The sequence below is a fragment of the Phaethon aethereus genome, assembly GCF_964289735.1.
Source record: "Phaethon aethereus genome assembly, chromosome: 2".
Classification (NCBI taxonomy): domain Eukaryota; kingdom Metazoa; phylum Chordata; class Aves; order Phaethontiformes; family Phaethontidae; genus Phaethon; species Phaethon aethereus.
This window is the reverse complement of record NC_138582.1, coordinates 167,008,068-167,030,249: the sequence shown is the minus strand read 5'-3', so window position 1 is coordinate 167,030,249 and position 22,182 is coordinate 167,008,068. Positions and strand designations below refer to the sequence as shown.

Sequence of the window (22,182 nt, the reverse complement as noted above, 5' to 3'; positions counted from 1 at the left end):
ACGAGAAGCTGGACTGTCCTTGACTGCTCAGCAACAACCCAAAACATCACCACATTATCAACAGTTTCTCATCCCAAATCCAAAACACAGTCTCACATTAGCTTCTGTGAAGAAAACCAGCTCTATCCTGGCTGAAACCAGGACAGCCCCAAAGGCAAAGTTGTGATGACCAGGTCTTAGTTGCATGTGATATTGCTATAAATGATGATTCTGATGGTTATATTAGCTGGGGAATGGAATAAGTGCTAAAAAATAATATATTTTCTGGGCATCAGTCTTCAGAGTTTGACATCTACTTATGATAACTGTCACTTAGCAACATCATGGATGGCTATACTCTGATTGGAAGTAGGAGATTTTTAAAGGTTAATGAGGAGATTTGATGAGTCCATAAAAGAAGCAGTGCTTACTTATCAATAAGATTATAAGTTATCTGCTCTTTGCAATTGAGTGTGAGAGGATATGAATGACAAAATATTTAATCAGAATGTTACATGTTTTCCCAAAACTCTTTCTTTAATATTCATTGGAGTGAGATGTGCAGTTTACCAAATGCAAAACAGATTATCACATCACAGGAAAAGAAACCCACCTGTGCTGTCAAGTAGATTGGAAGTGCCACACTTCCCAGGATTATTTTTTTGCTGCACCTGTTATTAAAATATCTATCACAATATCAACTGTTTTATTTTACTTGATGACAGTTACTTGCATTTTACATCTATGCTGAAATGAATCTATTTTAATGTTGGTGCTGATTTCCGTCTTAACTGTTTTGCATTGAATTCTTGAGGACTGATCCTTGGCTTTTGTAAAAACCCACAGTAACTAATGCTGATGTAACAAGCTATGGACTGAGCTCTCCCTATCTAAATACTTGATAAGAACAGAAAAAACATTAGTTTAGAGGCTTTAGACTGTATTCCGAGGTTTATTCTTCTTGTGAAAGTTCTCAACCATAAAATGGGAGCAGTCAGTTTACAGTATGTTTCAGAAGCATCTATGAGCTTTATACAAGACCAATAAAATCCAAGGGAAAACATAATATTCGAACAAATATATGTGCATTTCAACAAAAGCAGCATTTAAGTCCTAGTTCAACAAATCACCTCTATCAAGTCACTCAAACTCCTCCTTAACTCCTAGAGTGAGTGGAAGTTAAGTGTGGGTTTAAAGTTAAACAATGTTTAAGCACCAAAGAGCCCATCAATAAAACTGACTTTGAACAAGGAAACAGCCTTTACCAAGCAGCGTATCCCTCAACGATGGACATGCTTAGAAAAAAACCCAAAAGTGATGATAAGCCTAATGCATATTTTAAAGAGTGTCACTATAATGTGAGCAGGGCATTTTTATTACACACAATTTTAAGCTGAAGTCTGTCACACAGCTTAAAGGTGTCATGGTTTAACCCTAAACAGTAACTAAGCCCCACACAGCCACTCGCTCACTCCCCCGCAGTGGGATGGGGCAGAGAATCGGAGGGGTAAAAGTGAGAAAACTCCTGGGTTGAGATAGAGACAGTTTAACAGGTAAAGAAAAAGCCGCACACACAAGCAAAGCAAAACCAGGAATTCATTCACCACTTCCCATCGGTGGTGGGCTCCATCACACATAACGGTTACTTGGGAAGACAAATACCATCACTCCAAACGTCCCCCCCCTTCCTTCTTCTTCCCCCAGCTCTATATGCTGAGCATGACACCATATGGTATGGAACATCCCTTTGGCCAGCCTGGGTCAGCTGACCCGGCTGTGTCCCCTTCCAGCCTCTTGTGCACCCCCAGCCTCCGCGCTGGTGGGGTGGGGTGAGGAGCAGAAAAGGCCTTGACCCTGTGTCAGCGCTGCTCAGCAATAATGAAAACATCCCTGTGTTACCAACACCATTTTCGTCACAAATCCAAAACACAGCCCCACACTAGCTACTGTGAAGACAATTAACTCTATCCCAGACAAAACCAGCACAGACCTGAATGATCTTAAAGCATTTTTCTGTTACATATTGTGCAACAAGTGAGTATGATCACACCGACTACTTTTTTCAGAAACTGCTATATGTCAGCATGAGTGTATGTGTGTACAGAATTCATAGTACACAAGGCTCAATGAAATGGGGGTGTTTCTCTGTCTTCAGTGGAATTCCTCCCTATCAAACCATCTCTATGAACAGTAGTTAATATAATTTATCTTGTAAAGATAGCTCAATGTAGGCATTTTTGCATCTGCTCTGAAACACACTGTGCTGCACTGCGTGGTTTGTCCTCTTCAATTTATGCCTAACAGATATCTATAGCTCCAATATCCATCTCAGATATGTGATTTGTTGGCAGGAGAGAGGTCTATATAAAATACAGATGTATCTAACCGTCTCTTGGACTGAATTACATCCTACGAAGAGGATATCTAAGAGTTATGAATTTGAAGAAGGTATTTGTCTCCAAATTAAATGAATCATCATTCTCTGACAGCAGCCATTTCCCTGAAGACTCTTAGAGAGCCTAGATACCTGGCTTGGTCTAGACACCCAAATTTTAGATGTCTGAAATTAGGTGAGATGAATCTCTCTGCTACTATGGACCTCTCAAATAGGCAGCCTATACCTATGCAAGACCTGAGTTACCGTGTGGTACAGAATCAGAAATATTAGCCGTGGTAATAAAAAAGTCAAAGTGTAGTGAGTCAAGCTAGGGAAGAGATCTGAAAGGAGACAGATGGATTTGTTAACCCTGGGGGAATCCAAAATTATGTAGATAGCAAGCGTCGCTGATTCCAGACACAGGCACAAACTAATGCCTCAGAGATAATGTCCTTCCATCCATTCTGTTCTTGGGGGGATGCAATCTCCTATGGTAGTAGTTCAAAAGTGCTTTGCAAATCACAAATCAGGGGATCATTAGGTGCTTTCTCCTCAGTTATCACAGCCCTAATAATATTATGATAATCCATTTTCATGCCTAATCATTCCAGCTTCTGTCTAGTGTGGCTGGACCCTACCTCACTGTTACAGAATTATGTTCTTGAGAACTACTGTCTCACTTCTTGAAGTTAACATGACTGCTTCTGATTTCTTACGCTTAATTTCCAGGCATTTTCTCTGGTGATTGCTGACTCTCCTGGAGTCCTTATAACAATCAGCTGGCTAGCAGAGAGGTAGAAATCTATTACACGGTGTTTGTATTGTATTGGTTTCCTCTTGTAAATAATTACATTAATTTTAAGACATGGAATCTCTAAGCATAATGATATGTTGCTAGCACTGTGATAGTCCTGTCATAACAGGAATTTTTTATTCACATCTTTATTCTTGATATCTTTAATTTAAAATATTTTTGTTTGATCTCCCATGAAATGATAGGCCCAAATTCATGGGATTACAGTTGCCAAACATGCTAGGGAGACAAGGTGCTGAGGACCAGTGGGGAAGAGTTCAGCAAACAATTTGATCTTTGTTCCAGGCATCTAGAATGACATTCACTTGACTAAATGCAGACATTTACATCACGCAAAGTTGTTACATGTTCCTCTTACCGACAGCAGAGATCAGGGTATTGGATGAAGTTGACAGCAAAATCACTCTCATCCTAACATAGCATTACAAAAGTTCCTATTTCTTTCCATTGGCTGCAAAGGACATCTAGGTTTATTGGCACCTTTGGAGACATCTGCACTGGAGACACTGTAAAGACATGACACATCCAGAATTTGTTTCCTCTCTGAGAGGATGTTATAAGCATAACAGTTCAACCAAGAGAAGAAAATTGTCAGGAAAGCTTCATTTGCTCTACAAGGCTACTCTGAAGGATTCAAGTTAGGTAACCCTAGGAATAAAAATCTATTACATAGGGTAAAGCCTAAGCAATAATAGTGAAAGCCTCTCCCTAGTGACATGCTGATGATGGGCTTCTTCCCTTCTGTGGAAGGTCCAATTTTTGTTCAGTCTAATATACACTAGCCTCAGTGGAGATACATACTAGAAGACCATGTGCTTATAAGAAAATCTGCTATTGTTGCTCCTTGTCAAGTGACAGTGGTGAGGCACTTGTGGGGAGCAGTGTGCGCCGATATTGTCCTGCTAGCTGGAATTCAGATTAAGTTTTCAGGAACATGTACCCATGCATACATATCTTCGCGTGAAATCTGATCAGCCCTTATAATCAATGGATATCTGAGGCTGGATTTGGGTGCTTAGATATGGGTGTCCTAGAACATTTGAGATGCTTGAGGACAATTTGCCTGGCCTCTAGCTACTGCTTCAGAAGGTCTACCCTAGGTCCTGCGTTTATCTGGCAACCTCATGTGACTATCTCAGATATGCTAGAGTATCTCAAATGGTGCTGGATATGTATTTTTGGGCAGTTGAATCAAAATCCAGGTCCTCCTTTTTTATAATGTCACCTTAGATACCTCAAGCAAAGCAGAGAGTCAAAGCAATCTGAATCTGAGAGCTGTCAACTCTGCAGAGTTGAAATCTGTTAGAGTCATGGATTTTGCACCTGGGTTGGGCAGAGATGCCCAAAGGAGTATGTAAGCCACTAGACCAAGATCTCAAAGCCAGACTGATGACGCTTCTCAAAAAAACAAGCAAATATGAGTTGGATGGTTTAAAACTATGAGTTACAATACCGTAGCTACAATGCTGTATGCTGGGCAATGATGACAAGACCCATAACCCAAAGAATTAATTCTCTTACTGCATATGTTAAGGTTGCTTAGGATGCCCTAGTAATTAGATCATGGCAATTTGGAGCAGGCTGGTTTTGTTGGTGGGCTACATCATTTTCTAAAGCATCTGATTTTGGTCATTGTCAGAGATGGGATACTGGGCAACATGTCCCTATGTTGTGTCTATCTTGCTTTCTGCTTTCTGAGCTATCTTACATTTCAAAGCCAATTATTATTGAGTGTCTGTGTGTTTTCAGAAGAAATGGGAGAACGACTTCCGAGAATTTTATTACCCCCCACCTTTTCTTTCTATGCTTCCTCACAGCTTAAGACCATATGAGATGACTAGTCAGATCTTCCCATCATCACTGAAAGTCATCACAATGAAGCAGGGTGGGAGGCGGGGAGAGCGAAAGCTTGACTGGCATGGCCTGAATTAAGCCACAAGAAATCTTTTTGCCTAATGTGTTGTAAGGAGGAGGGCAGGGCAAGACCCTTGATTCTATACATCTTATTTGGCAATGGTCCCATTGTACTTAACAGAAAGAAAGTAGGACTAATGACACACATTGTCATTGTCATCATTTGTTCAGATGTGACCTAACCCTCATTTTTTTTTTTTATTTTATTTGCTTATGCTGTAAACAGAGGACTGGGCCATTGCCAGGCATAAATAAATATATAAAATGGGTCTTTTGTGTTCTTGTATGTCTGTGAAGCATTGACCCTGAATTTGACCTTGTATAACATCACAGTTATTCTGGAATGCACGTTTCTGTACTCCCATATGGTAGATAGTGTTCTGCACATTCATCCAAAACACCTCACTTTAAAAAAACAACATCGGCAGTTTATGACTGTATCAAGGTTGGTTCTTTTGTGTGTTCTTATAATCTCCCTGCAATGTCTCATCATTTGTCTCATGTAACGTGGTTCACCTGTACAGGTTTTACAGCTGTAGAGAATGACAAATGTATTCATGTGCTGAAAGAAATATATTAATGTGTAGCTACAAGCCATTTATTATTTATGCTGTTGAATCTTTTGACACCCACAGTAAATGTTTTCTAACATCAGTGAAGCTGCAAAGATTCATCACCACAAACCTGCAGTTTTTAATTTTATCTTTGCTCGCTACAGTCATACTTCATTTCTAGCAACAAAGAATGTCTCCTGTTTCTAACAAATGAGTCTATGAACTGAAACAAAGATCTGTGTTTATCTGTGTCTGATATTCCTCTCCACATACAACAATTTGCAACTCTGCACATTCTGTGTAAATCTCAAGTAAATGCAGTAAGGACCAGATTTTGATTAGAAGAGTAGTATTCAATTTAAGAAGTGGTTTTCTTAAACAGTCCATTCATGTAGCAGAGTATAATTCATTGTGAGAAGCCGTAGGGTGGTGTGGCAGAGAAGATAGCCATATATGACATTCCTATGGTAGTTCTAGAGGTATACTGTGAAGACCTTTAAGCTGTCATCAGTCTCTTGCTGCTTGAATTGTCTTGCTGCATATAGTATGAGGCTGACCTGTTCCCATGCTGAAAATTGCCTTTATATTCATTGGCAGCACATTTGGCATGAGAAGGAAAGATAAATATTTTACCAGGTAATAGTCATGTTGTCACTGCATTTGAAAGTGCAGTCAAATCAGTTTGCAGTGCATATTGAGAAGGACAACCTTCAGGTTTATGGTCCAGAAGCCACTATGGTAAATTAGTTCCAGCCTTAAAGTGTATGGTCTTACATTCCTTACCTAGCTGAATAGTCCCACTAACTTTAAAGTCAGATGTTGAAAGGTCATTGCAATAATTAAGGATTACTGGGGGCATTTTTCAAACAGAAAAAGGACAGATGAGGAAAAACTTATTTTGCTATTTGAAACCGTCCTGCCTCATATTTAAAGGTAACGAAAAAGCAGAGGTAGACAAATGCAGAGGTAGACACTAAACTCCAAACTAGAGCAGCTGGGCTCTATAAGCAATTAGTTGATGAACTGTATTTCTGCCATCAAGCTTAATTCTGCCTCTTGATTGTCCTCCAGGGATTTAAAGACTTATTTTCTACAAATAACAGATATGTTTGTTTCTCCTCCTCTTCCTTCTCCTTCATCTTTGCCCTTCATTCAGGGCAACAAAGCGGGTGAGGGTTCTGGAGAACAAGTCTTCCGAGGAGCAGCTGAGGGAACTGGGGTTGTTCAGTCTGGAGAAGAGGAGGCTGAGGAGAGACCTCATCACTCTTTACAACTACCTGAAAGAGGGTTGTGGTGAGGTGGGTGTTGGTCTCTTCTCCCAAGTAACCAGCGATAGGACAAGAGGAAATGGCCTCAAGTTGCACCAGGGGAGGTTTAGATTGGATATTAGGAGAAATTTCTTTACTGAGAGAGTGGTCAAGCACTGGAACAGGCTGCCCAGGGAGGTGGTGGAGTCACCATCACTGAAAGAATTCAAAAAACATGTAGACACGGTACTTCAGGACATGGTTTAGTGGGCACGGTGATATTGGGTTCATGGTTGGACTTGATGATCTTGAAGCTCTTTTCCAACCTTAATGATTCTATGATCTTTCTCTCTGCCATTTTTCCATCAAAACCAGGGTAGGGAGTCCTTTCTTTGAGATTCACCTGAGTCTTTCTGTCACTGGGGATGCCATAAACATCACAAAGTGTTCATGGCATTTCACATGAACCTTCATTAACTCCATAAGGGCCAGACAAAAGTGAGGTTCAACCAGAAGACATTGTACTTGACCTGCAGACCATATCACACCTTTGAATCAGTTATTTGGGTATGTAGCTGTCTTGCTTATATCATTATCCAAACACAGGTCCTGTGTGCTAACCGACCAGTTTATAATGTTAGATGATGAGTATGGATGTGGATTTACTTGGATTAAAAGAAAGAGATCTAAAGAGCCAATACTTGGACCATGACTCCATGTGATACTTCCATATTGATGAGGGAAATTCCTGAAAACCAGTGGAACTGAAGTAAGAAGGGTACTGCTGTAACGAGGTTGTTTGATGAACAATGTGCATTTCTTGTCCTAAGCTTTGTGTTGCATGCCAGAAGAGGTGGGCGACTATTGTGCCTGGAAACCATGAGCTCTGGTGATAAAACTGTCACTTGTAGTGACAGAAGGCTGGATGAGATACAGTGGGCTTTTCTTTCTCTGAGGAAGGGAAACAAGAAGAGAACTGGTGCTTTTTCTTCTTTTATTCTTATACCCATTTTGAATATTGAAATATATAAGGGTCTCTTGATTTTCTGGAGGTTGAGTGTCTGAGAAGAGGTCCCTCTAGCAGACATGACCAAGGAGCAGTCAGCTGGGTCTGGGGGTACTGCATCTCACAAAAACACGTATGTTGGCAGCCTTAGTCTGCAGAGAGCTGAGTTTTGGTGTTGCTGGTTAAACAGCACAATGTCATCCTTGTCAGTCACTGTTAGTGGGGCAAACAAAAAGCCATCCTCTGGCTAATTCTACCAACTGTGGGTTGGAGATTCAGAAAACAGCTGTGGAACAGTGGTGCAAGGGTTGGCATACAAAGATTTCTATTACCAGCGAATATTATATCCCATTTATGAGCAGAGCTTATTCTTTTACTAGAAGAGCTGTAGGTCACTTTCCAGTCTCTTTTCTGTAAAAGAGGCTTATTGAGCCGTGCATGTGTTTCCATGCTATTTGTCTGTCTTGTTCGCTTCCATAACCTTGCATATTCAGATGTCTTTATACAGATTGGTTGTGCATATGTCTTGCATACGCACCCTGTTGTGGTTTAACCCAGCAGGCAGCTAAACACCACACAGCCGTTCGCTCACTTCCCCCCAGTGGGATGGGGGAGGGAATCAGAAAAAAGGTAAAATTCGTGGGTTGAGATAAAGACAGTTTAATAGGACAGAAAAGGAAGGGAAAATAGTAATAATGATAAAAAATTATACAGAACAAGTGATGCACAATGCAATTACTCACTGCCCACTGACTGATGCCCAGCCAGTCCCGTGCAGCAGGCACTGCCCCCCAGCCAACTCCCCCAGTTTTATTGTTCAGCATGATGTTGTATGGTATGGAACATCCCTTTGGCCAGTTGGGGTCAGCTGTCCTGGCTGTGTCCCCTCCCAGCTTCGTGTGTAGCCCCAGCCTCCTCACTGGCAGGGCAGTATGAGAAGCTGAAGAGTCTTTGACTTAGTGTAACCATCGCTCAGCAACAACTAAAACATCAGTGTGTTATCAACATTATTCTCATCCTAAATACGAAATGCAGCACTATACCAGCTACTAGGAAGATGATTAACCCTATCCCAGATGCAACCAGGTCACACCCAAACAAACCATTGAATACCACCACATAGGAACAAGCCCACTTTTAAGTTGACGAAGTTTTTCTGCCTGCCAAGTGCAATTACTAGCTTTCTTGGGTTCTCAGTAATTTTTAAGGCAGATCTCTGCTATCTACTGCCTGGCAAGATCTAGTAGTTATTTGTATCAAACACATCATGGAAGGGTACTGCATCAGCAGAGAATCATCAGTGTCAGCAGCTCCAAAATTTTGGTCAATCTTTTATTTAATTGCATTTGCTTCTTTTATAAAGAACAACATATTCACATCAAATGAGTCAAATTGACATAGTCAGGATTTGACTATATCCAGCCTGAGAGCAGCTTTCACTAAGCAGTTAATCGCACCCAGGGAAAGTTGCAAAAGTAGCTTTTCATCAAAACGCTACAGTAGAACTGGGAAGGAATTATTAAACAATGGTGCTAATTTGTGAACTGAGGAACAATAAATTATTTTGTTCATTCAGACTTAGTCCTAGACAATTTGTTGATCACCTCTATATTTATTTTTGGGGTGGGTTTTTTCATTGTTAAATATATGGAATGTAATAGTATTACCTGTGCAATATGTACTGCTTCTGATTTTCTAAAGTTAGCTTGAACTGAAAAGATGGAGGCAGGAATCATTTTAGATTGAAGATTTTTCTAGCTCTTCTCACTTAAATGAAGAAATCATTCCCTTAAACCTGAAAAAAAAAATAGTTGAGGGCTGTTGTTTCAGGTGTTAACCACTATAAAGAACAGTTTTGAAATGAAATCCAGCTCAGTGTTCAACTTTGTAATATTTGAACCATTTGAAAAGTCTTCAAGTGTTTATGCTGGAAAATACAGGGCAGCATTTAGGAAAGTGAAACATTTACCAAAATTAAAAATAGTTAATTTTTTGAAACTGACTTTCTTTTTGTAATTTATTAAGTGATGCATTCCTCCAAAAATTCAGGAAACTCTAGTGCCCAAAGCCTCCAGCCAAGTTTTTGATTCCAATGTGATAGGTGCTGCACAAATAGTGTGAGAAAATAAAACAGGGCAGACAGTAGGTGAGAAATGAAGACTTTTGGCCAGGCTATGTAATTTTTGCCCTGCAGAGAGGCAGCAGAAGCAGAAAAAAAGTATCAGCATCCTGGACAAGTGCCTTACTCACTGATCAGTTCTGCCTCAATTGAAATAGCCACTGAGCTCAGTGATGCCGTTGGGCACCTACAGATGCTGTCTTCTGAGAAGATCTCATAGCCATCAGTGAGAGGCTCCACTTGAGGGACAAAAATAATTTTTCTGAACTCAACTTCACTGTCAGGAAGAAGCAAAGAAACTTAAAGTGTAAAGCTGAAGATACTTTGAGGGATAGATGCCTGTGAATTGCCTAGAGGTTTAGAGCACCCTTTACTCCCCTCACTTGAAAGTTCAAGAAACAGGGTTTTCTCCTCAAAGCCCCGTTTAAAGATAACCAGTACGTTGGTGGTGGTCATGTTGTGTGAATGATGCTAAAGAAATTTTCTCTCATGCTTCTGGGGATTAGAGATGCGTGGGACAAAGAGACCTGTTGGTGTTGACAAGGGTCAATTTGTTGAAGTGCAGATTTCTCAAGAAGGGTTGCAATTTTGGGAACATTCACTTGGGAAGGAGATCATGGCTCCAGAGGGAGAAACAGAGAGATGCATTCACTTGCCTCAGAATATCATGCTGCCTAGAGAGTTAGGACACTTGTTATTTTTGTGGGTTGTTACATATTTAAAACAAAAATACTTATCCCAAAACCATGATGGTACTCCTCCCCTCTACCCCCACCGCAGTCTGAAAATGTTAAAAAATCTCCAGATTCCCAGATAGCAAAATAGCTCCCTGGCTAGTTCTCTCATCTTATTAATCTTGTTAACATCTCTCATGCTGTTAATTTATTTGCCCTTTTAACCTAGTGATTTTTTCGAATTTTTGGGCCAATTTTTTTGGTCCTTGAAGAGTAGACATAAAGCCCTTTGATGTTAAATATGAGTAAAGGGAAGGTCCAGGCCATTGCGGGGTGGGAGACATGTTATCGGAAGTCCTGTACCGCTGCTTTGAACTCAGTGTAAGCACCGTGTCCACTCTAAAGAACACAGACTGTAAACAGGAGTTCATTTCTGGATCCCTTTTTTTCTGTCAAAGCTTCTTTATTGTCCTTGCCTCCAGTCTCTGCATTCCCCTCTGCTACTAGCATACATACTTATCTCGCTTTTCTCCTTTACAAGTCAGTTTTCGATTTGCTTCCTAAAATCCTTCTGAATCTGTGATCCTAGATAATCCTCCTTAGCAAGTGTTTGCCACTTTTTCATACAGATTTCCTCATATCCTAATGTATCAAGTTAGAAAGTCTGCCTAGGTCTAAGCTGCTCTCCGGCATGTCCCAGAGGGACTGGAGGGTGTGTTCCCCTCCGCCTTGCTTCACCCAGGCTGGGTTCCCAACCCTTCTCTCTGCCTCTCCTGTGGGTCATGACTCCAGATTCCTTTGTTCGGATGCCTCCCTGCTATCAGACCATCTCCCTCATCCCAGCTTTTATGATTTCTCTTCTTTCTAAAGGCCTGATCAGGATCCCGTACTGCAGCTACTGGACTGGGTCCCTTCTTCCCCCTCCCTGTCCAAGCATCTCTGCTCATCCTCAGCTCCACACCGTAAAGGCAGGAATTGCTTTGCTTCACAAAAAGCCGGCGCAGTTATATTCATCTGGTGGCTTTTCCTCTTCTCCCTGGCTCCAATTCGCAGCCAGGATTTTTGCAAAAGTGCTCATCCCTGAAGCTAACAATAAAACTGTCCCTGTGTGTGTGTGTGTGTGTGTGTGTGTGCGTGCGCGCGCGTGTGTGCGTGTGTGCGCGTGTGTGCGAGTGAGAGGAGGGAGGGAGCGAAAGCGATACGAGAGCTTGGCAGCACCAGGCGGCACCGGAGGGCTGCTCGGCCGGCGGCGCTGCGGAGGGACGCGAGCCCCTCGCCCCGGGCTCCGAGCGATCCCATTGGTTCCGCGCTGCTGTTTTAAAGCGAAGAAGAGCGGGGGGGGGTTGAGCTGCGCAGCCAGACGCGGACGCTCGGGCGAGTTGTCAGCGCGCTGGGAGGGAGAGAGGCTCGCGCACGCGGGAGCGCAGGGCGTCCGCGGCTTGATGTGCATTTGTTTCCAGAAAGGAAGAAAGGAGAGGGCACAAAACCAAAAATCCAGAAAAGGGGGAAGGAGCCTGATCCAGTCCGGCAGTCCCGGGGGGGCAAAAATGGATGTGACCATATCTCAGTTCATCTTGGAAGAATTTGATGTCAACTGCAGCCTCCTGGATCGTTTACAAGAGACTTTTTTAGAGAGTTCCTCTATTCCTTTCCTGGGCTTTGATGGTAGGAAATATTACCTAGCGCAGGGCTCGGAAAAGCTTTTATAAGTGCTGAGATTCGGTTTGCTTTGTAATGCAAAGTGTGTCGCTTTTGTGCTTTCTCAACTGCTGCTTCTTCCCTTTCTGTCTCCTTTTTTAACACAAAAGGTCCATACTGCAATGCCACAACTGATCAGATCGGGACCTGCTGGCCCAGAACCTCTGCGGGGGAACTAGTGGAGAGACCCTGCCCGGAGTTCTTCAATGGGATCAAATACAACACCACGAGTAAGTGCAAACTCCTTTCCTTCTCCCACAGACCTGGTGTTGAGAAAGCGCCTGGGGACACCCAAAATATATTTTCCATTAAAATAAAATAAAAAAAAAAGGAAAAAAAAGTGTTTGCCTAGGAATCAACATTTCCTCCACATTCCAGCCTGTATATTCGAAATTCCTGCCTGGAATGATGCAGATTTCTCAAAACCACAGACTTTTGGACATCGAATCCTCTTTGCTTAAGTGTATTTAGGTAGATCTGGGCAAAAATACCCTCTGCAATCTAAGGAGGGTATTCTGTGCTTTGTGTGTCTGTTCATGTGTAGGTATGTACAGCTGAATGTACTTGTAGCAGTGATTCAGCCATTTAGATAATTAAAGATCCTTTGACTTGTGAAGTGCTTTGTCTTAACACCTAAGAGCTGTGTTTGAAAGGACTCTCCCTTTGAGAGGCTGTCTGTGTGAACCGGGGGACAAACTGGGCTGGAAGTTGTATCTAACAAACAGAAGGCTGGGATCTGGAATCTGTTAAGTAACTTCACCAGCGGCTGCCTTATGAGGCTGGGGTAGCTGCATCCTTACTGCAAGGGAAACAGCAGAGGATATTATGAGGCAAATAATATTCAAAGTGAGGGAGTATGGGGGCTCCTTAGAAATTTCTTGGAACTGATGCTTTCATCTTAGAGGTAAACAATCATGATGACTCACTAAAAATTTATTATTCAGGCTGTTCGACCCAGGCACTCATTTCCTTTTTCTTATCTGTCAATACTCTTTGGACCTTTCATTAAGAGTTTGTAACATATTAGTTCCAAATATGTGTACCCACTTCTTTGACACTCATTTTTTCAGACTACTCAGTGTGTTTTTGACTGTAGGGACATTTCATTCCACGTTTCACTCTAAACTGTTGCTTGTGTGTTAGTAGGCTAATTTTCAGGTAGTGTTAATTTTGTGGGGCTAGCATTCTCAATAGGTCCCCTAAAAGAATGACCCTGTCATCTTAGACCTTATTTTTTAACTTGTTGAAAGTGAATTTATTCTTTCCCCAGCTCTAGGTGTCAAGGGTGGGATAACTAGACAAAAGTTCTGTGTATTTGCTATGAAAAACAAAGCCCTTTTCCAGATTTGTTCTTAGGGACCAGTTTCTGCCATCCTTGACTTTGAGCAGAGTAAAGAGGTTGCCTCAGAGAACTGCAAGATTATCCTCAAGCCCTATATTCTCTGAACCTGTGCTCTTTGCAATAAAATAGGCAGGAACATGCAATGGGTTGGGTTATGCTGTCTTTGATTATAGCATATAGTCCACTAAATTCAGTCTCAGTTGAGATCAGAAGAAAATTTCTGAGAATTAAAGCAGCTCAGGTAACAGCGATTGTATCAGAATGGATCCTAAAAGAACAGCCATCAAAAAGGTACCACAAAGAAGTATGGCTTTTCTTTTTCTCTATTTCCTTTTTTTGGTGGAGGATGTCGGTATTTCCACTGCCTTATTTTTGTTTCTCCAAAAGGAAAGAGGGATGATTTCTTATTTATAACATAAACACAGAGGAGGGAATTTAAATGCTTCTCCTGTGTACAGAAGAAAAAAGTCTTGAACGCCTCATTTTACTTTGATAAACTGTTAATGCTTTCAGTAGTTCATCAATGACCCGATTTAAAGTTCTTGCCTGCTCCTCTCCTTCTCAATGGTGGCTAATGCTTGTATTACAGTGCTAATAAATTTTCTTAAATTAATTGCTCTTAAAACAGTGGCATGTTAATTAAATTAAAGATTGATGAAAATATGTTATTGAAATACTGAAGCATTATTTTGTCATAGTCTGGGGAAATAGACATTCTCCATAAAATGTGGGTAGTCACTTTGAGAAAATATATGTCTGCAGGACTGACTGGTAGTGCATACTGGTGCCCAGATGTAGTAGCTTGCAATAGAGAGCTAAAGTACACTGAAGCCACTGTAGGTGGCTTTCAGTTGATCTTGTACTCTTCCACATGTGTAGTTCCTCCAAGTTGTGGTGTAGAAAAGGAAGTGAAGGACTATACTGAGATTTGAGTCAACTTGTAAAAGCTGGTAAAAAACGTAGCTTCTTGGGAAATAGTAGTTGGTGGTGAAGGCTTGGGAAAGCAGTAGGACAGCAGGTTAATATTCGAAAGCAAAGGTGCAATCTCTTTTGTGATTCGAAAGATGTGGTGACTAGTATATTTAGAACATGTCCAAAGTTTGGGAAGGCCAAATACTGACACAGTCTGATTACTTTTACGTGCATGATTTCACCAAGTTAGTTTGGGGACCATTTGTGGTGGGACTCAATGGGCTAAAACCCCAGACTGTGCAGCTTGTGCAGCTAATAAAATAAGCACAGACAACTGATAAAAAACAGGGAATGGATCTTGGAAATTTCAAAGGTGAATAATCCAGCTGCAAAATTAAGGTTTCATTGGAGGATGGCTTGGATCAGCATAAGATGTCTACCTAGGACAAGTAGTGTAGTTTTGTCCTGTTTTGTTTTGCATTTTGATGAAGCAAAGGGAGAAATGATGGTGTGTAATATTGTACTGAATTGTTTCTGAGAGCAAAATCAGACAAGCTTAGAAAAAGCACTGTGCAATGCCCTTCTTTCATGAACAGCTTATCGAGTTCTAGGTCGTAACTCGGCTGTTTATTATACTGTCATGCATCCCGTCTTTGCGAGATGCCACCTTTTAGGAATGATAGCGTATCTTTAGTTTAATTTTGTATGGCTGGGAGTATTTTTTGCATTCTAACGTGTATAAAATTTTGGATCGATTTCAGTAATTTTTTACTTTTAGAAATGAAGACCTCAAAGATTCCAAGTTCCTACCAGTTTCATAAAAGTAGCTCATCAGCTGGAGGGAATGAACCCAGTAGCATCCCCCATAAACAAAAGCTTTTGCACTGTAGATACTAGAAAATCCATACTTGAAAGTGCCCGAACTGTATGAAATTTCATAATCTTATACCAGACTCAGTCAAGCACAAAACGCTGATCCATGAAAAACCAGACTGCCCAAGTTCTGGTACTCATGGGGCTATTTTTGCACCCAATTGTAGTCTCTGTGCACGTAGTGTATGGAATTCAAGACAAAATGTGACAAGTAGGTTGCTCCACATATCAGCTCATCAAAGGCTTTAGATGGACCTACCTTGGCTTGGTATCCATCTTGTCAGCTATCATGCTTTGATTGTCTCTGCCCAACTCGGAACCTCTGAGTACTTGGTTGGGGAATGCTATCAAATCCTGCAATATGCCACCAAAATTTAACAAAAGGGTATTTGGGTCAAAAATCTTAAGAACAAGAACTGGTGCATGAAAAATTCTCTCCTGTTCGCCACCGCAGAATAAACTGTTTGCGTAAAATATTTCCATTGTAACTGCACAAAATTCCCGTGGTGATTTTATGCATGTGTCTGTATTTCTGTGTGTCTCTTGGGAACTGCTGAAAGTCTCAGATAAGTTTCAGCTGGATTCGTAAAACAAAGTCTCTTGGTCTGTGAGTATTTTCCATCTCCAGCACTTTGTTATTTTGGTGATTTTTTTTTTTCCCCCCTCTTTATTTGGGAAATAAAGTAGAGCTGACAAATCAAGATCTGGTTACCCTGTAGTGTGGTTTGTGAATACAAGCAAAATGTTCTTTGACCAAGGATCTGAAAATGTTGCCATCCACTTACAACTCGGCAATTTTGCCGCAAAGCTTATGTATTATTCTCAAAGGGGAAAAGTGTATGTGTTGGTACAGTGTGTGGCTGTGCACTCGTCTCTGCTTAGGATCTATATTTAGCTGAAGATGACAATATCATTGCTGCCCTCTAGATTTGTTTATGTTTTGACAGTGTGAAGCTTTTATTTTTGTTTCAGGAAACAGATTAATTCACTTATTAGGATATCCTGAAGCTTGATTAATTCAGCAAATGGGCAGTAATGAGACTTTTTGCTGCTTGCAAAAACGTGGTTTTATATGTAATTACTTACAGCATGTTACAGGCTAAAGTATGTCTGCTGTAGCTCTTTCTTTTTCCTACAACATGCCCTGAGCAATGAGGAAAACCAGGACTAGATGTTCATCTGATGGACAGTAAGTGTTGACTCTTGTAGCCGTAGCTGTCTGATTTGACATTGTCTACAACAGCCAATGCAGCAGAGGGGTGTTCTATGGTGAGACCTGTCCATCAGGGGCTGGGCAGCTTGGTTTGTGCTGGTTGCAGGCAGGAGTTGGAAGCACTGGAAGGCCTCCAGCTTGCAGATTAAGACACACAAATCTAGGTATTTCCATGTAGGTATCAAGTGTATTTAAGTATTTAAGTGTCTAAGCTGTAACACCAGTTAGTGGAGCTCTAATTAATACAGGGGTATCAATATCTCTAAGCCTAGAGAGTTACTCGGCTCAACCTAAACGTACAGATCAGTTCAGGAGCCCACGCAGAAGTGCTAGTGCCATTTGAACAAAAGGTCTCTACAGCTCTAACTCCCTCTCTGCAACCCCCCAACCCCCCCTCAGTATAGGAAAGCTCTTTGACTGAGATAGCCACTTCAGATGAGTGTTTTGGGTATTGCAGAAAGCATCCTCATCTTCTCCAGGGACCATGCTGCTGAAAACAGGCACATAAGTACTGCTAACCTTGCACTGGTGGGGATTTGATCCCTCCTTGCCTACTCCTTGTTCTGAAGGTGTGTACTCTGTGTCCTGGGGTGCATCAAGCAGAGCATAGCTAGCCGGTCGAGGGAGGTGGTTGTCCCACTCTACACTGTACGGGTGCAGCCCCACCTCGAGTACTGTGTGCAGTTTTGGGCACCTCAATTATAAGAAGGACATCAAACTATTAGAGTGGTCCAGAGGAGGGTGACCAAGATGGTGAAAGGCCTCAAGGGCAAGACTTATGTGATGCATCTGAGGTCACTTGGATTGTTCAGCTTGGAGAGGAGAAGGCCGAGGCGTGACCTCATCACAGTCTACAAGGTCCTCAAGTGGAAGGGGAAGTTGCTGATCTCCTCTCTCTGGTGACCAACGACAGGACACGAGGAAATGGAATGAAGCTGCATCAGGTGAAGTTCAGATTGGAGATTAGGAAAAGGTTCTTCATTGAAAGGGTGGTCGGTGACTGAAACAGGCTCCCCAGGGAAGTGGTCAAGGCATCAAGCTTACCAGAGTTCAAGGAGCATCTAGATGACACTCTTAGTCATCTGGTTTAGTTTTAGGTAGTCCTGCAAAGAGCAAGGAGTTGGACTTGATGATCCTTATGGGTCACTTCCAACTTGAGTTATTCTATGATTCTGTGGTTCCTTGGTGACTCTATAACCAGCTGCCTTGTTGAGAACAACTAGACTGTTGTTCACATGGATGGACACGGGAGGAAGAGCCATTGGCACAAATATCGCAGTCATACCTGTTGACATGGCTTACTCCACACTGCAAGAAAAATTCCTGCAATTCTTTGTTGTCTCATCTTGAACAGAGACAAACAATCTTTTGTGTGCTGAGGGAAGGGTGAAGAAGTGAATTAATAGCACTTCTGTTTTTCATCCGCCCTCTTTTGAAAGGGATTAAAGAGATGGTTTAATTTTTAAAAGAGTAAAAGACCTAATTTTCATAGGTTAAACAGCCAATCTTTTATCAAGATCTAACCTCTGCTGCTTTTATTTCTGATTAATTATTCTTCAAAGTTCTTCCAGAGTGGTCATTTCAGCTTGCATATAAAACATGAGCCTTGCTTGGAAAGCATTGATCACAGAGTCTTGTTCATACTATATGGGTAGGACCCGTCCTGATAATTAGAGAAATGTGCACTTTTATAAGTGGCTAGCCTAGAGGGCCAATTAACATTTTCATTTGTGTTTATCTTGTGTATTTAGTGTCTTGAGCACTTCTTTTGATCACATTAGCATGACTGACATTTTCCTGAGAGGTTATTCTGGTTTGATTTCTAAAGGGTGCATTTTTGAAAGCTAAGTCCCTTTGTAAAAGACAGAGACCTTTTATGTTCTGGTGGCCTTTCATCTTTATTGGAGAGAGAGAAATAAAATGCCCATCCACACAGCCCTGTAAGCATGAGTGGTGATTCCTAGCGGTACGGCTGGTGCAGCTGAGGTGTGGGCTGGGGAGAAGGACAAGGTGAGAAGAAGCATCTCAGCCTGAGAGGTAGCAGATGCCACGCAGCTCTGGTGCACTGCCATTTGGATTGAACGGCTTTTTATATATTTAAACAGATTTCTGAAAGAAGAGTTTCAAATATCAAATACACACCTTTCTCCTTCTGCTAGGCAATGCATGTGTGTTTTCAGAATCAGAAAAGTACTATGAAGCTCTAAAACTACTCCCACCTCGTCCCTCTTGTAACCTTGCTAGATGTCCAGAAGGCTTTTATTCCACTGAACTGTTTAAGAGTCCAGAAGGAGATTTTGGGTAAGAAGAGATGTTTTGTAGCCAATTTTAATTATGGATTTACTACAAAAAGGCTGTAATTAAAAAAAAAAAAAAAAAAAAAAAGAGCCTGCAGTCTTGCAGAAGCCGTGTTTTAGTCATCCTGGGGTGACCAACACAGTATTTGTCAGCTAAGGAGTCAAGAGTACATGGAAGTTAAAGGAAGGAGAGAGATGAGACACCAAATACACACAGCAGAGGAAAAAGAAGGCTGGAATTGGAATTCTGGGAGTGGGGATAAAACATAATTTTTAAGCTCATAAAGATTCTCTCTGAGGAGACTAAATCTGCAGTTTATTAGGTCAGCTTGATTCCAATAGTGTTGTATCCAGATTAAGATTTCAACCATCTTTATTCGTTTTCTCTTGCTAGTTCAGGTTGAATTCTTTCACAAATACAGCAGTGGGAGGCTCTTGATTTCAGTGCATGCACAGATGGGAGAGGCATTACTCTTTTTCCCTCAAGGTTTTTTTTTTCCTTTCCATTTTGAAGCATAATTTGTGGTAAGAGATCGCTCTGATTTTTCAGTTTGGAAGAAGAGTGTTGAAAACAATATTTAAAAAGAGGAATGAAAATAACCCATCTATCTTTCTCCTACTGATACCATTCTGTGAAATGTGATTTCTTCATTGAGCACAGAATAGAAGTTAATTGCATGGAGTAAAATAAGAAGATTGTTAATGTTACTTCAGTCATGTTCAGGGACCTTTTCTCCAGCTAATTAAACACTGATTAGTATTTTTGTTTTTCACTGGTAATTTACAAGGTGGCTTTGCTCTGATCCTATTGTGTCTGATTGGGATTCTCTTAAGTAGGCTTGACTTTTGAGGCAGATTTCACACATTTCCCACAGCCAGAAATCGGTGCTGCCTTTCTGTGCCAAGCCCAACTGATCCTCTGTCAAAGTCAATCCAACGTGACGGCAGTAGCAGGAGGCCCAGTCCCTTGCTTCGCCCTTCTGGGTGGCGACCATGAACTTGTGGCAGAGAGGTCATCACCCAGGATTGCTGGGGAAGGTGGCTTGTCACAGCAAGAGAGCGCTGACAGGTCTCTGAGAGGGCTCTGAACCTTGTGGCCTTCAGGAGGGTCAACAAACAAAGGGTTGCCCGCGTTGTTTTTGGAGGCTTCTGGGGCCTCCCTACGGAGGCTGCACCGTGTACCGCTCTGTGACTTGCATCAGATAGTGAGCTGTTGTGCAAGGTGACAGCAACTACCAGCTGGCAAACAGATGGACTGAGGTTCAGTTTCTTCCCACAAGTTAGGAATTAGATGATACTTGCAAAATCGTTCGCTTCTGGGGCCAGGGGAGGAGTGGAAGAGGGAACGGCTCAGGAACATACGGGCGAGGGAAAGAATCAAATGCATTACAGAGGGAGACAAAGCATGAAATCCTCATCTCGCAATGGCAGAATGAGAGGAAAAATCCCACTCAGCTACGTCTAGTGCGGGAACTCTTGTGGATGTGGGATTTCTTGTTTTATTGTGCCTTATGACCCATTTTCGGTCCCTCCAAGTTGTGGGAGGACGAGGTCTGAAACCCTGCTGCGGAAGGTGGAATCTGGCCGTTCTCTGCAGTCGCTGAACACTTGAGACCGTCTGCGACTCACTGGGTTTCAGCCTCTGTGTTTATTGTCACAAAACCTTAAGAGAGTGTCGCTGAAGGAACGGCCACCCGTAATTCCTCCTCTCTGCCACAGGGTGTCACCTAAAGTGCAGGTAAAGTAAGTGTCCACGGGCATCTGCACCGAGTCACTTGTGCGTGGAAATGATGGATGGGGTGAAAGAAAACTGGTGTGAATAGTGGTCCTGGACTTTGTCCTGCTATAATTACCCACAGTGCTGCTTCTGCAGCTTCCCCATCCTACTGGGTGTAAAAGAGACTCACTGAAGTGAACTGGGGACAAGGACACAGTGGAGGAGGAGGTGGAAGGTGTTCTGGAGGATGTTCTGCTGTCCCTGACTTTGTGGAGCACTTGCTTGAGAGCAGGTCACTGGCTGAAGGTAGGTGTTTGGTGATGGTTTCGCCAGGACTGCTCTGAAAGGCTGAAGGAAGGGAAGTGCTAAGCTTTGCTCTGAAGAAGGTGTGTGCTATGTCAGAAGATGCAGAGCTATGCAGAGCGTAATGTAACCTTTCAGGGGTGAAGCATCGCCATTGAAGAAGCTTAAGCAGGCAACAAGAACCTGCATTTGGATGATACAGAGATTCCTCCTTCCGGTACACATCATGTTCATTGCTGTGCCGCTTCCTTTTGCATCAGCCTGATCTCTCCTGCCTGAGTGCTGTCCTCTAGCAGGTACGGTGAGATCCTCCCTGTGGACCCTCAGGTCCCTGACAGATGCTGTAGGTGCTCCTGCTTAGCAAGAATAACAAGTAGGTGTATTAATAGTGGGACAATACCTTCCTCAGCTGTGAATACTGAAGAGTGTTCTGCAGATCAGTAAGTCCATTAACTGGATTTGGGTTCTTTGTATTTTCCTCTGTTCTCTTCAGAGGCATGGAAGTATCTTTGCTGTTCATGTAATGGTGGATCTTTGCAATTTCTGTGGCTTGGAAGAACAGTACTTCAAGCTGTGTCCTGGTCCCAGTGAAGTTCTCAGACTCCGAAAGTCACACAAGACTTTGCTTGCGGTCTGCTGTCCTGTGAAAGGGAAACTCTTACCCAGTTTTGAACCCCAACATTGCTTACGACTTGACATCCAGATTAGAATAGCCATTCATAGGACCTTGGGAAGGCGATGAGAAATATGGTTTCCCATGGAAATTGGAGGGGAATGGATTTTTAGCAGATATTTTCCTTTCTGAGTGCAGTTTCATTCCCCTCAGATGTTATTCGTGGTTTGTAATTGATAGCTCTTGGGACAAATTAATCAAATCAATAAAACTCAGATTGCTTTATGCTGACTTCTTTCTCTGCCATTCTGGGAATAACAGAGGACCAGATGCTGCTCCATATGAGACTTGCGCAGTGAGAAGCAATCCATTGAAGCAAATGATAAGAAGAGAAACTCAGTGTTTTAAAAAAAAAACCAAAACAGAAAAACCTCTCCAGATCTCAAGAAGAGTTTTCCCTAGGAAAACAGAAGAAGAAGGAACCATTCCCAATGCCATTGCATTGTCCAAAACCCCTGGTGGTTGGAAAG

At 42.0% G+C, this 22,182-nt stretch overlaps 1 protein-coding gene across 2 annotated transcripts in view; it reads left to right on the top strand.

The window, feature by feature from the left end:
• CRHR2 (corticotropin releasing hormone receptor 2) overlaps positions 1 to 22,182 on the top strand; it is a gene marked incomplete at both ends in the record, with an annotated part of 181,638 nt that overhangs the window by 53,265 nt on the left and 106,191 nt on the right. The window contains 2 exons of one of the 2 annotated variants that reach the window (XM_082015499.1): positions 11,872 to 12,349; positions 12,493 to 12,612. In XM_082015499.1, coding sequence (XP_081871625.1) covers positions 12,127 to 12,349; positions 12,493 to 12,612 — 343 coding nt within the window. Of the gene's footprint in view, positions 1 to 11,871; positions 12,350 to 12,492; positions 12,613 to 22,182 lie in introns of those variants that run through there. The other variant, XM_082015500.1, reaches the window with a different exon arrangement.